A 14,109-nucleotide genomic window follows, 5' to 3' on the forward strand; every position below is an offset into this window, starting at 1 on the left:
TAAAGGTCAGAAGTGTAAGAATGGGTTTTACAGAGTTAAAATCAAAATGTACGCTGGGCTGCATTCCTCTGGGTAGAGGAGAATCCTTGTCTTTTCCAAGTTTTAGACATTGCTGCTGATCTTACCATGTGACCCCATATAACTCCAACTTCTGCTTCTGTCATCAAATCTCCTCTCAAGGACCTTTCTGATTAAATTGGACCCACCTGGATAATCTAGAATAATCTTTCCACATCAAGATCCTTAACTAAAATTGCATCAACAAAGTCCCTTTTGCCTTTTAAAAGATAACAACATTCCTTAATAAACTCTGAAAGACTCTAGAGTACTATATGTAAAGTTGGTGGTTAAATCTGAGGCAAGCAAAAATGAAAAATAAAGAGTCTGGGACCAAGAGAACATACAGAGTAAATAGATTTCTGTTTACTGTACTACTAAGTTTCTTTTTTCTGCTAGATGTTCCTTCAGCATACAGGATAAATGACTGATGGTTCAAGCCCACCAGCTGTTGCTAGGAAATCTTACACTGAGTCATTATGGGCCAGAACTGACTGGACAGCACATAACAACAACAACAATTGTGAATTGAGTGAAGGTTTACAAAGCAGATCATCAGTTTTATAGTCAACAATTCATATACTTCCTTTCATTACAATAATTGAAATCCCCTCCACATACTATCAGTTTAACATGTGTCTGAACTCTAGCCCATTAATAGTTTTCCCTTCCCTTCCACACCTAGTATCCATCATAGAATTCTTTTATCAAGAAAACCTTTTCTTAACTTAAGAAAAACAAACAAGAAAACACACCCTTTTTATTGTGAATTGTGTGAAGTTTTACAGAACAAATCATCAGTCCCATATTCAACAAATCATAAACTTCATGTTATTACAATGATTGCAATCACTTCATTGTACCATCAGTTAACAGTATTTACCTCTTTTTAAAAAATGTTTTATTGTGAATTATGTGATATTTTACATGGGAGAACATTAGCTTTACATTCATCCTATCATATATCATTTCATTGCCATGGTTACAATCCCCTCTATGCATCACCAACTGACCAAAGGGTATACATACCCTGCAAGCCTGCCCCCTCTCGGCAGCACACAGCCTCTCTCTCTCTGGGTCTAGAGTCCCCAGCTGCTCCATCGCTCCATGTCATCGTCATCGAGTATTCACTTTAACTCTTGCACTCCTCCCTGTGTCTTCTGCTACCTTCATCTTTCCTGTGCCAACCTCCCTCTGCTTGTATATTAGCTTCCCCATCACCCAAGTGAATAGTTTTTCCTTCCCTCCCACTCCTGATAACCAGCATCGAATGTTTCTTTTATCAAGAAAACTTTTTCTTTTTACAACAGTGGTCTTATACAATGCATGACCTTTTGTGATTGACTAATTTCACTCAGCATAATGTCCTCCAGCTTCATCCGTGTCATCCATACATTTTATTAATTTAGTTTATTGTCCTCCTCTCTTCTTGTTCAGAATGTAAATTCCGTGAGGGTAAAATGTATGCCTTTTTTGTTCACAAATATAGCTTCAATACTTGGAACTATATCTAATATGTTGTGTTGTTAAGTGTCATTCCGACTCATAGCGACCCTGTGTAGGGTTTCCTAGTAGCAGCTGGTAGGCTTGAACCACCAACCTTGTAATTCAAACCAACCTTGTGGTCCAGTGCTTTATCTTACAGCACCACACCAGGACTTCATATCTGATATATAGTATGCTTTTAGAATAAATATTTGTTGACTGTCCAGGGATTTACTTCAGGTATGGTTAGACCCAGGTTCTTAACATGTTGTTAGAACTCTGTCTCTTATCTTTGTTTTCCTCTGCATTGTCTTCATTATTAAGAAAGCTTGAGAAATGTGTGGTGCCCACCAGTAGCTCCAGGTTTACATTTGAACAATTTAACAACTCTAATAGAAAGAGTCTCTTTCCTAATTGTAAAAATCTTGGACATGAGTTTAATAATCTGGGTTTAGGTCATATTTCAATCCCTAAACCAGACTCTGAGGGTTCTTGTTGTTTTTAAGTGTCCCATTCATAGTAACCCTGTATAGGGTTTCCAAGGAGTAGCTGGTGGGTGCCAGCTTTGAACTGCCACCCTTATATAAGGTCAGAAAATGCTGTGATTGTTCCGCCTGAGTCATGCAGCCCATTGAGTGGATGACGTTCAGCTCCACCTGTTCTGAGAACAGAGGAATTGTGGTGCCCTAAACTGAAATGGGGTGCTATCACCACAAGACAGATGAGTGCCAGGCTGGCAGAAATGATGACGAGCCAACTCACCTAGCCCAGAATAGCATTCTTTTCCTGCCTCTCCATTTTCACATGGTTAGCAGAACCTCTGAACTTTGATAAGATCCTCACCTCCTAAATATACCTTCGTGTCTCTCTGTCTTTAAGGTCCTCCCTCAGTGGGCTCCCGGTGTGGCTCTGTAGGATCAGCACTTGACTGCTAAACACAAGGTCAGCAGTTCAAACCCACCAGTTGCTCCTAAAAACCCCTATTAAGGGTTACTATGAGTCGGAACAGACTCGATTGCACTTAACAACAACACAATAGAATTCTGGTGTGGCGCTGTAGGATAAGCACTAACTAGACTGCTAACTGCAAGGTCGGCGGGTCAAATCCACCAGCAGCTCCTTGGAAACGCTATATAGGGTTATGAGTCAGAACTGACTTCCACAGCACTTAACAACCATCCCTCTAAACCTACCAAGTTGAAATATGACCTTTCTTAAAATAACTCTCAATAGATGTGATCTCTTCTTGCCCTTTTCTGAGTATCCTAATCATTTCTACTTCTCTTGTTAGCTTTGCACACTGTGTCTTGTATTTTATTTATTTGCATACATCGCGAACTCTTTGTGAAAAAGAGCTGTGTCAGTTTGGGGGCGCCTAGTCCAGCTCTGGTAGCGTAGTGGTTACGAATCGGGCTGCGAACCACAAGGTAAGCAGTTCGAAACTACCAGCTGCTCTGCGGGAGAAAGATGAGGCTTTCTGCTCCCGTAAAGATTTACAGCCTCGGAAACCCTGTTCAGGGTCGCTATGGGTCGGAACCGACTCGACGGCACTTAACAAGTCCAGCTTTGGTAGCTTAGTGGCTACGAGTCTGGCTGCTAACCAATGCGAAGCTACCAGCCGTTCTGCGGGAGAAAGATGGAACTTTCTGCTCTCCTATAGATTTTCAGCCTCGGAAACCCTTTGCAGGGTCGCTATCGCAACCGACTACACAAGCGTCTCACACCGGCTTAAAACCTAGGCGACTCGATGCTTACCGGGGCCACTAGAGCGCGCTCGGCATCAGACGCAAGACCGCAGAGGGCGGGAGGTTCTGTCATTGGCAGATGAGGCTGTCAATCGGGCTCAGTCGGGGGCGGGGCAGGCCGCCCGGGAGGCCAGTAGGCGGGAGGCGGAGCCTGCATGAATGGGGCGCGCGGTGCGGGCTGCAGTCGGCGATCGCGGGGGGAGTTTGAGTACCGGCCGGGAGTGGGTGGGAGGAAGCAAGGAGGGGGTAGGGAAAGAGCACGGGGCGGGGGATAGAGGAGGTACGAGGAGGGGCAGCGTTGGGACTGCGCTGTGAGAGCAGCGAGGCGGCCGGTGTGAGCAAAGAGCCAGCCGCTGCTGTGCCCGTCGCTTCAGTGCTGCTCTCCGCTGCACCGCCTCCGCCCTCGCTGTGCGCTGCCGTCGGGTCGAGGAGTCGGGACTGGGCTAGCCGGCGCTGAGGGAGGAGTTGGGTCCTAGCGGCCGAGCCCAAGGTTCCCGGACTTGGAGGTGGGAGGCTGAGGCCCCCGAGGGGGCCCGCCGGGATGGGTAACCTGGAGAGCGCCGAGGGGGGTCCTGGCGAGCCGCCTTCTGTCCCGCTGCTGCTGCCGCCCGGCAAGATGCCGATGCCTGAGCCCTGTGAGCTGGAGGAGAGGTTCGCCCTGGTGTTGGTGAGAGCTGAGCCCCGCGCCTTCCCCCTCCTACCAACTCCCGGTCCCCACGCCCCGGGTGGGATTTTGTGCGGATTCCCGGGTTCGGCCTAACTCTCATTCAGGGCCCCCGACAAACCCTGGCCTCCAATGCCTTCTCGGACAGCCCAGAGTAGTCTCTGACCGGCCGGGCAGCCCCATCGGGGTCAGGGGCTCTCAGGATCAACGCCTCAACCGCTGGGCACTTAGGGAGGAGGGGTCCTCAGCCAGGCGCCTGCCCCACCCCCCAGGATCCACACTTTTCTGCCCTTCCCTCCCCCTTCTGCTGCCCTTAACTTCTCTCACTCTCCGGTCAGTTGTCCCGGGTCCCTACAATTCTCATTCCCAAACCCTCTAATCTCGGCGCGGGGGGATTCTGAAGACACTTCGGCCTGGCCCACTCTTCAGCCTAAGTAAGGAAGGGAGAGCGCCCCCAATGTTAACGTGGAGACTTCCCAGGGAGTGGGTCCCACTCCTAGCACAGACCAGATGTTTGAGGTGGGGAGAGGAAAAGAAGGGAGGGCTGGCTCTTAAAGGGGATGGAATAAAACGAGATGCCATCCTACTTAGTTTCAGAAAAAAGCTGCTGGCATCCTGCTCACTTATAGTGGATTTGCTATAAGGGCAGAACATGTGGATAAGCCATTTTACAGTGTATTTTTCCAATTGAAACAATACAGCAAATCATCCTGCCTCCTTTACCCTAGTGGCTGGGTTGTGTTCTTTTGCTTGTGCGTTTTTTCACTGTTTCTGTAGCTCCAAATGATCCACATAGATGGGTTTGTTAGAACTGACTTTGGGTTTTTACTGAGGTGTGGGAATTGAATATTGATATCAGTGGTTCTCTGGATACAGAGGATCTGAGCTGGGATGGAGCCAGAACATATGTTGGAACTGAAAATGAAATTTTGGAGAAAGAGTGAACCAATTGATAGAACATTTACTAACAGAAATAAAGCTTTGAGAAACTTGGGGAAAATAGTTCCCAGTTCCCTTAATAACTCTCTAAGAGGCAGTATTAATGCTGTTATTGTTGGTATGGCCCGAAGGACCAACTTTGCCTTTGCTTGTGAGGAGAGGGATAAATTGTGGACTTAACAGCCGTATTGGATTTCATCTGCCATGGAATAGAGAGATTAGATCTGTTGGCGACAGTGGATCTGTCTAGAGATCCTGGCCTCTCTGATGGTGGAGAGCCTGACATCAGCCCACTGGCATAAGAGCCAGCCCAGAGAGTGTCCATCGTGTTCCTAGAGGAAGTGGTGCTTCTGCGGGCACCTCTCTGCCTGCCAGCTCTACAAATGGGCAAAGGGATCTCGGTCACACATCCTGAGGCCCTCTGCATTTCCCCAGTCTCCTCAGGAGGATAGGGTGAGTCAGTGATTACTAATGTGCTGTGGTCATCCCAGAGGCTGAGGAGGAGAGACTGGGGACTTGGTGCCCTTGAGAACAAGAGCTTAACTGTTAGGAAAAGAGTGGGAGGGAATCTGTCCTCGGGTCAGGGCGTGAAAGCCCCCACCAAACTGGCATGTGTTAGCCACAGAAATTGGAGAGAAAGGGATGGGCTGGGTCTGGAGCTGGCTTAGGTAGGGGTCGTTTGTTGTGAGAGCTCAGAGCCAGAGTCCATCACATCCTCATTGGAGCCTGGTTGGCCAGGCTGTTTAGTTGGCAAATTGATGGCTTAATACTCACAAAATGCATGTGGTGTAGGGAGCCCAAGTCAAGCAGGGGACTGGACCACCCACTTACAAGCCTTCCTTTCTGTATAGTTTTGATTTGTTTCCTCGTGGCTTTTGTTTTGGTCTTGTTTCTGTATGCCTGAGCTGCTGCTGCTACTGCTGAAGTTAGAACAGGGCAGGCCAGGACTAGTAAATTGTCTCAGGGCTGGAGGGGGATTTACCTTAGTTTTCCAACACAGGGAAAACATGCTTTCTTGGGGGCTTTTTGTTGTTCTTTGAGTGCTCTTCAAGATTCCACTTTCCACTGCTCTTGATGAATGCCTTTTCTACTATCTGTTGTCCACAGCACTGGCTGTGAATTGAACAGTTAGCCCTGAAACAGGCTCAGGTGTATTTCCTGAAGAGTTAGGCAAAGCGGAGCATAGTAGAAAAAGCAAAGGTCCTGTCTTAGCAAATGTCTTAACTTCTCTGAGCCTAGATGTCCTGATCTGTAAAATGGGGTTAATAATTTCTTCCCCAGTAGGGTTGTGAGAATTAGATGAGCCCCAGTTGTGGTGCTGTGGGTTAATGCATCAGACTGCAAAGTCATTTGAACTGCAAGGTTGGTGGTTCAAGCTCACCAGCTGCTCCTTGGAAACCCCATACAGGGTCGCTATGGGTCGGAATCAATGACTCAAAGGCATTTAACAACAACAGTATATAAAGTTCTCTAAGTGAGGTGCTCAGTGTAAATTAGCTTCTTTTTGTCATGCTATGAAACAGTCAGAGAAGTTGCTATTTCTTTCTCAGGTTGTCAGCTTCGCTATTAATTGGATTTGGTTTATGAAAAAGCTGTTTGGGAAGTTTGTTGAGGCAACATTGGTGTACTGGCTAAGCATATGCACTTTCATATTAAAGTGGATTCAAATACTAATTTTCTGTAGTATCCAGTTAGAGAGGTTTGACCTTGAACAAGTTACTAGTCCCAGTTTCTCCTTATAAAGGGGATAATAATATTTGTCACATGAGGTTGTTGTGTGGACTTATATGACATTGGAAGTCAAGTGCTCAGTTAGCAGAGTCTGACATCTACTACGTACTCCATAAATGATAGTGTTTCAGTTCCTTACTCTCAGTAGTGACTCAGTTATGAGATGACGTGTAGTCCCAAAAAGGGGTTTTAAGTTAAAAAATCTGATGAAGCCAATTACCCCATTCTGTATACTCAGTCTCGAGATATGCCTGATGTTATCAGGGAGGGTTTCCCCAGCCTTGAGGTATCTGAGGAAACCCCCTGCTGAAAAAAATACCACAGCGGGGTAGGGGAAGTTGTATCAGTGCTGAGTCAAGACCACAGGTTTCCAGCTTTCTGGTGCTGATACCAGATCCGATCTGTATGTCTGTCAACCCAGGTTGGAGAGTTCAGAGGTCTCAGACCATGAGATTATTTGTCCAGAACATTGATTCCAAAACTCCTAACTCAGTCCAGTGCCCTAATACAGAGCTTCCCTGCTGTGTGATGCATATTAATCACAGGTGTACAGAAATCTTGATTCCCTTCATCCCTGGGGGTAGCTGTGGTCCCCAGTTGGAAAGAACCTTGGTAGGGTAGTGGTTAAGCATTCAACTTCTAACCAAAAGGTCAGCAGTTTGAACCCACTTTTTGTTAAGTACCATGGAGTCGGTCCCAACTCATAGTGACCCTGCACAGGGTTTCTGAGGTTGTAAATCTTTATGGGAGCAGAATGCTTCATCTTCCGCGGAACTGCTGGTAGTTCCGAGCTGCTGACCTTGAGGTTGGCACCTCAGCTATTGGGAGAAAAATGTGGCGATCTTTGCTTCTGTAAAGACTGGAACCTTGGAAATCTTATGGGGACAGTTCTACTCTGTCCTAGGGGGTCAAATGAGTCGGGATCAACTCAATGGCATACCACCCACAACATGTACAAATAGTATTGTTTAGGTGTGCCCTAAAATTAAAAAGGTTGAGAAGATATATGCTGTTACTTTGGGATTCTTCCTTCTTCCCCTTTATTCTATCAGGCTTTGAGGAGTGTGGGGTTAGGACTCCTCTTTATCAATACCAGAATGAGAGCCGATCTCTGATTTGATAGAGCCTCAGTCTGTGTTTTAGTTTCAACCCACACCCAGCTTCTCAGAAGCTAGTATTTTGGCTGGTACTGAACTTTCCTTAGAAAGGGGAGGCAGCGGATTTTAAGGGCTCTGAAAGGACAGCCTTTGGTGTGTTTGTACCCCCTGGTTTTTCTCTTTGCTGACTAAAAACAGATTTGAAACTAAGACTTAAGTCTTAATGTTCTGATACCAGACAAAGCCCTGGATATGAGTCGGAACGGACTCCACGACATTTAACAACAACATATCCCTTGGGAAGGAGGTTTCCAGAAAACGAGGATGAGATTGTGTGACTGTCCTTGCTGTGGCACCTCCTCTACATTTCCTTGGACTTGACTGACAGCTGGAATTTTGCTCTACTCTGGTAGCATAGTAGTTACCAATCCGGCTGCTAATCTCACAGTCAGCAGTTAGAAGCTACCAGCTGTTTTGCTGGAGAAAGATGAGGCTTTCTGCTCCCATAAAGATTTACAGCCTCGGAAACCCTGTACAGGGTCGCTATGAGTCAGAACCAACTCCGCAGCACATAACAACAACAAAGTAGCCTTGATGTGGGATCTAAACTGACTTAGTTGTCTAAGAGGCTTTGATGGGCCTCCTTTGACACACAGGGGGCTGGGAAAAACTGGGATTAAAGATCAAGTTCCAAATCACCATGGTGGAAATTTTTTCCCAGCTCTGAGGATTGTGATGAATTAGTTCAGGCTGGAGTAAGACTTGGGGGAGAAGAAGGGCCCTTGACAGCAGTTGATCAGAGGAACCCTCTTGTTGCTCAGAGACCCCCATTGGGAAGACCCTAGGTCACAGAGAGAGACCTCATTTCCTTGACCTTTTGCCTCACCCTGCGTCAGACTGGGGGAGGTGTGTGTGTATAGGGGGTGGATGGGGCTAGAGTAGTAGACTCTTGTCATTTGGAATATTTTCATTGCTCAGAGACTCAACTTTTTAATTTTTCTCTTAAAGTAATATTCATTCTCTAAAGAAAGTATGTGGCAACTTAGACTGATGACAAAGCCATGCATATTTTCTCTAGTTTCTTTACCAAATGCAGGGTTTTTAAAACTTTGTTTCTCTGTGTGGGTTTTTTAAATGCAGTGTTGAGATAATGCACACACATGGGGGGTTCAAAACCCTCATGGATACATTTGTATTTGTGTGTGTGCAAATTCTTTTTGTTATTATTTCGTTAGTTTTCCCAGGCTCTTAAATAGCCATTGTAAGCATTTTAAAATGCTGCACAATGGCTCATCAAGTGACTGCACATTGTTTACTTAGCCATCTCTCTATTGTTGGACATTTAAGTTGTTTGCTTCTGTTTGCCATCATCATGCTGTGATGCACATCTTGAGTTGGTTTTGGTTTGCCACCTTCTCTGGGATGAAAAAACTCTTGAGCCCAGGACTTGTTGGGTCTGTGCTCTGCTGCCAGGACAGCTCAGGTAGTAGCCATACCAGTGCCTCAGGGCTTGTCCTCTGGGGAAACAGCCCTACAACTACTAAGTAGGGGAACTGGTCTGGATGGAAATACCTAATCTTTTCAGTGAAATTAAAAAAAAAAAAAGAAGAAGCCAAGGTGGAGAAAAAATGAGACCACAGATTCCCCCTTCTCCCTGATTTTGTTTGGGAAGTCTGGGCAGAACCAGGGCCTTGGTTCTGTGGTCAAGACCAGAGTATCTGTCCCAGAACTGGCTCAAGTGGACCCAGAGAACAGCAGCACTGGCTGCTGAAAACACACATGTTGTCTGGTCATCCAGGTTGGCCTCATCTGTTCTGGGAAAAAGTGATTTCTAGAGTAGAGCTGAGCTAGGCAGTTAGAATTCCCGAGTTCCTATTTCTTGTTTCATTCTGCAAAGCCACACCTTTGTGTCTTGTTTTCCTTTCACATGGGAGGGCAAGTCCCCCAAGAAGCGTATGGAGGTGTCAAGCTGCCTTCCTATCCTTCAGATACTCTTGTGGTCCTGGCCTCCCACATTCCTCTCTACTTCTTTCAGAATCCTCCTTTCTCCAGATTTTCTTTTTTATAACTTTGAGTTGTAGTTCACATTTTCTTCCATTCTCTCTGGGGCATTCTAATGTGATCCCTTTCAGAGCAGTTGGCAGTGGTAGCCGGGCACCATCTAGTACTTCTGGTTTCAGAGTCCTGGTGACTGATGTTCTTCTGCTCCATTGGTCCATTATCCTAGTTGATTTCACTGAATGTAGGTTTTTCTGGAGCAGTTTCTTCCCTGCTCTGAGTTTTACTAATATAGATACTCAGTTTATAAACTATATTGAGGTCCTTGAAAGGTATTTTAAATCATGTTCAGGACTAAGAGGGGCTAACAAAATTATTTAAATAACAAATTTTTCCATTATTGGAATTGAGACCAGTGATCTTACCAGTTGTTAAGTGCCTTTGAGTCATAGTGACCCTATTTAGAATTTCCAAGATGTAGCTGGTGGATGAGGTTGAATGGCCAAACCTTGAGGTTAGCAGTCCGGTGCTTATCCTATAGCACCACACCAGTACTACAGTCTTATCTGTGAGTCCTAATAAATATCCATAGGGAAGCTATGTACTGTCAGCCTCCCATATCTGCTCATCTCTGTTCAAATCCAGATGAGGAATGTCATAGTCCTGTTCTAACTAATTGCCCAGTCCTTCTCTAAGAGCTGGGTGTGAGCCTGATGTTTGGATATTTTAGGAAACCTCCTAACATACTCTTGTGAATTTGTGAAACCTACACAGATTATATATGGAGTGCAGTGGCTCTTAGGATAAGCACTGGATGGCAAACCACAAGATCCGTGGTTTAAACCCACCAGCAACTCTGTGGGAGAAAGATGAGGCTTTCTGCTTCCATAAAGATTTACAGCCTAGGAAACTATGAGTCGGAACTGACTCAGTGGCACTTAACAACAATAGCAATGGAATCCTGGAGTTCTGGTATGACACTGGACTGCTAACCACAAAGTCAGTGGTTCAAACCCACCAGCTGCCCCTTGAAAGTCATGTATTAGGATGACTTTGATTCAGAATCTACTCAAGGCACTTAACAACAACAGTGAAGCTTTACAGCCTTTTAGCTGAAGTACCACCAGGGAGATGGATTGGCAAAATGGCAGCATCACAAGTAAATATTTGTTGTATGTATTTCCAGTCTGTAAATTAAAGTGGTTTTCAACTGGGAGAGGGATTGCCCCTGGAGAGGTTTCTGAAACAAGTAAGAGTGTTTTTGGTTGTTACAGTGAGTGCTTCTGGCAGTTACTTAGTGCCTGAGGCCTAGGGATATTAAACATCTACAGTGCTGGGCCAGCCCCACACAGTGAAGAATTATCCTGCCCAAAAAGCTGATTGCAGTCTTGTTGACAATCATCTAGTACTTCTCTGTTTCTGCCTCCATTGTTCTGTCTTCCAGCAGGTGGTGAAGCCTCAACAACAGTAGAAGTGAAGGCAGAACCATTGCTCTTGGTGCTCTGTTTCTTCCATTTCCTATTACACCTTTCAGGGCTGCATTTTATTTATTGTTCATTGCTTCAAATCTGTTCTTGAGATGGTCGGTCTCTAAAATTCAGGTGGGATTTACTCAAGGTTGTATTTTGGCCCTCTTGGACTTGTTTTAATTTTCTTCAACTTCAGCGTACACTTGTATATGAACAAATTGTGGTCTTTTCCATAGTCAGGTCCCTGGTTTTGTTTTGGTTGATGATACAGAACTTTTCCATCCTTTCTTCCCACAATTGTAGTCAGTTTGATTCCTGTGTGTTCCATGGGGTAAGGTCCATGTGTTTAGTTGCCGTTTATGTTGTTGAACAAAGGTATTTTCAGAAAAGACGTCAATGGTCTTGCAAAATCTTGTCATGGAATCCCTAGCATTGTTTGTATCACCAAGGCCATATTAACACTGGTGGCATAGTTGCCAGTATCACAGCAATACCCAATCTACCACAGTCTGACAAGCTGGCAGAGGAGTGGTGGGTTTCCAACAGAACATTTCAGTAGACGGATGCAGTGCTGGAAGCACTCACTAGTCTGTGCCAAGAAATTTAGAAGACAGCTACCTAGCCAACCAACTGGAAGAGATCCTAATTTGTGCCCCTTCCAAAGAAAAGTGACATTACAGAATGCAGAAATTATTGAACAATATCATCTGATATCAAACAAGTAAAATTTTGCTGAAGATGATTAAAAAATGGTTACAGCAGTATATCAGCATGAAGCTGCCTGAAATTCAAGTGGATTCAAAAGAGACTATGAAATAAAAGATTTCACTACTAACATTAGATGAATCTTGGCTGAAAGCAGAGAATACCAGAAAGATGTTTACTTATTCTTTATTGACTTTGCAAAAGCATTGGACTGTGTGGATCATAACAAACTATAAATAACATTGTGAAGAGTGGGACTTCCAGAACACTTAACTGTGCTCATGCAGAACTTGTACATAGACCAAGAGGCTGTCTATAGAACAGAACAAGGGAGGATACTGTATGGTTTAAATAAATCAGGAAAAGTGTGTATTTAGATTGTATCCTTACACCATACTTTTTCAATCTGTATGCTAAACAAATAATCCAAGAAACTGGACTGTGAAGAAGAATGCAGCATCAGGATTATAGGAGGGTTCACTAACCTTGGCATGCAGATGAGACATCCTTGTTGCTAAAGTCTAAGCGGACTTGAAATATTTACTAATGAAATGAAGATCAAAGAATATAGCCATCAGTATGGATTACAACTCAGTGTAAAGAATAAAATCTTCACAACTGGACCAGTCATAATAAACTGGGGGAAAATTAAAATTGTCAAGCATTTCATTTTACTTGGATCTACAGTCAGAGCTCATGAAAGCAACAGTCAAGAAATCAAATGACAAAAAATAAAATAAAAAGAAATCAAATGGCTTGTTGCATTGGACAAGTCTGCTGCAGAAGACTTCTTTCAAGTGTTCAAGTGCAAAGATAACACTTTGAAGACTAAGATGCTCCTGACGCAAGCCATGGTATTTTCAGTCGCCTCACATGCATGTGAAAGTTGAACAAAGAATAAGGAGGATCTGAGAACAACTGATGCATTTGAATTATAGTATTGGCAAAAAGTATTTTGGAATGCCAGAAAAAACAACCAGATCTGTCTTGGAAGAAGTACAGCCAGAATGTTCCTTGGCAGCGAAGATGTTTTAAGTTTTTATTGTGAACTGAGTGATAGTTTACTTGGGAGAACATCAGCTTTACACCATCGTTTCATTGCAATGATTACAGTCTCTGTGCATCATCATTCAACAGTATTTGCTTCCATTCCCTTTTTTTTGGGGGTGGTGGTGGAGGGGGAGGGATGTGCACAGAAACACTTAGGAATATATAATAATTTAAACAACCAAAAGGCACATTCTGCAAGCCTGCCTCCTGGCCGCCAACACCTAGTCCCTCTCATTCCATGAGTCCAGAGTCCTCAGCTGCTCCCTCTCTCCATGTCCTCATCTCTGGTGTCGTTGCTTCTCTGGATAGGGTCCCAAAATCTGTTTGTGCCCTTCTCTCTTGGTTGTCCAAGGGTCCTCTGTTTCTGTACTATAAGATTAACTATTCCCCCATTTTTGTTATAAAACTTGTACCTGTTGTGACAATCGCAATTAGTCATGATAGCAAGTACTCGCTATTGACTCATAAGAATCTTAATCCCCATCTTTTTTCACCAGACCCATATAGACAAGATGAAAAGTATTCGGGGGGTGGGGGTGGGGAGGCTCTATCTTCCCCTGCACATTTAATTTAAACTCCCTCTTGAAAATTTGTAAGCCGGCCACTTTGTGCCTTTATCACCCCCTCATTTTAGGTAGCCAGTATCTAAGTTGCCCATCCCTATGTACCCTGTATACAGAGGGATAGGATTAATAATTGATGTGAAGACTCCTTCCCTCTCAGTTGGTATTTTGAGCTACTACATCCGTAAGTATAGGTCAAGTTCATCAAATTGTAGCAATTTACACTTGTTTCTTTTATAAAAAAAAAAATTTTTTTTTATCTTCCTCTAGTCGAGTTCTGATTATCAAGCTATTGAGGCTAGGTCATATGGGTATTAACTGCAAGTTTGGATGTTCTTGTGCATCTCCCCTCACTTGATATCAGTTAGATGCTTCACTCTCAGCTATAGCCCTCTGCGGCTAGTTTCATGTACTTTTAACATATTGTCTATCAGTAGGGGCCAGTTTTGGGAAAAGGACACCATATTTGGTAAAGTAGAGGGGTCAGTGAAAAGGAAGACAACCCACCATAAGATGAATTGACACAGTGGCTCTAACAGTGGGCTCAAACAATACTTTTGAGGATGGCGCAGGACTCGACAGTGTTGTACATAGGGTTGCTATGAG

General features: G+C 44.4%; 1 protein-coding gene across 3 annotated transcripts in view; it reads left to right on the plus strand.

Moving 5' to 3' along the window:
- Nucleotides 1-3,822: 3,822 nt before the first annotated feature.
- The window catches only part of FMNL3 (formin-like 3), a 59,626-nt gene continuing 49,339 nt past the window's right edge, over nucleotides 3,823-14,109 (plus strand). For 2 of the 3 annotated variants that reach the window (XM_006870072.1, XM_006870071.1), the window contains exon 1: nucleotides 3,829-3,954. In XM_006870072.1, coding sequence (XP_006870134.1) covers nucleotides 3,829-3,954 — 126 coding nt within the window. Of the gene's footprint in view, nucleotides 3,955-14,109 lie in introns of all 3 variants that reach the window. The other variant, XM_006870073.1, reaches the window with a different exon arrangement.

The sequence above is a fragment of the Chrysochloris asiatica genome, unplaced genomic scaffold, assembly GCF_000296735.1.
Source record: "Chrysochloris asiatica unplaced genomic scaffold, ChrAsi1.0 scaffold00138, whole genome shotgun sequence".
Lineage (NCBI taxonomy): Eukaryota > Metazoa > Chordata > Mammalia > Afrosoricida > Chrysochloridae > Chrysochloris > Chrysochloris asiatica.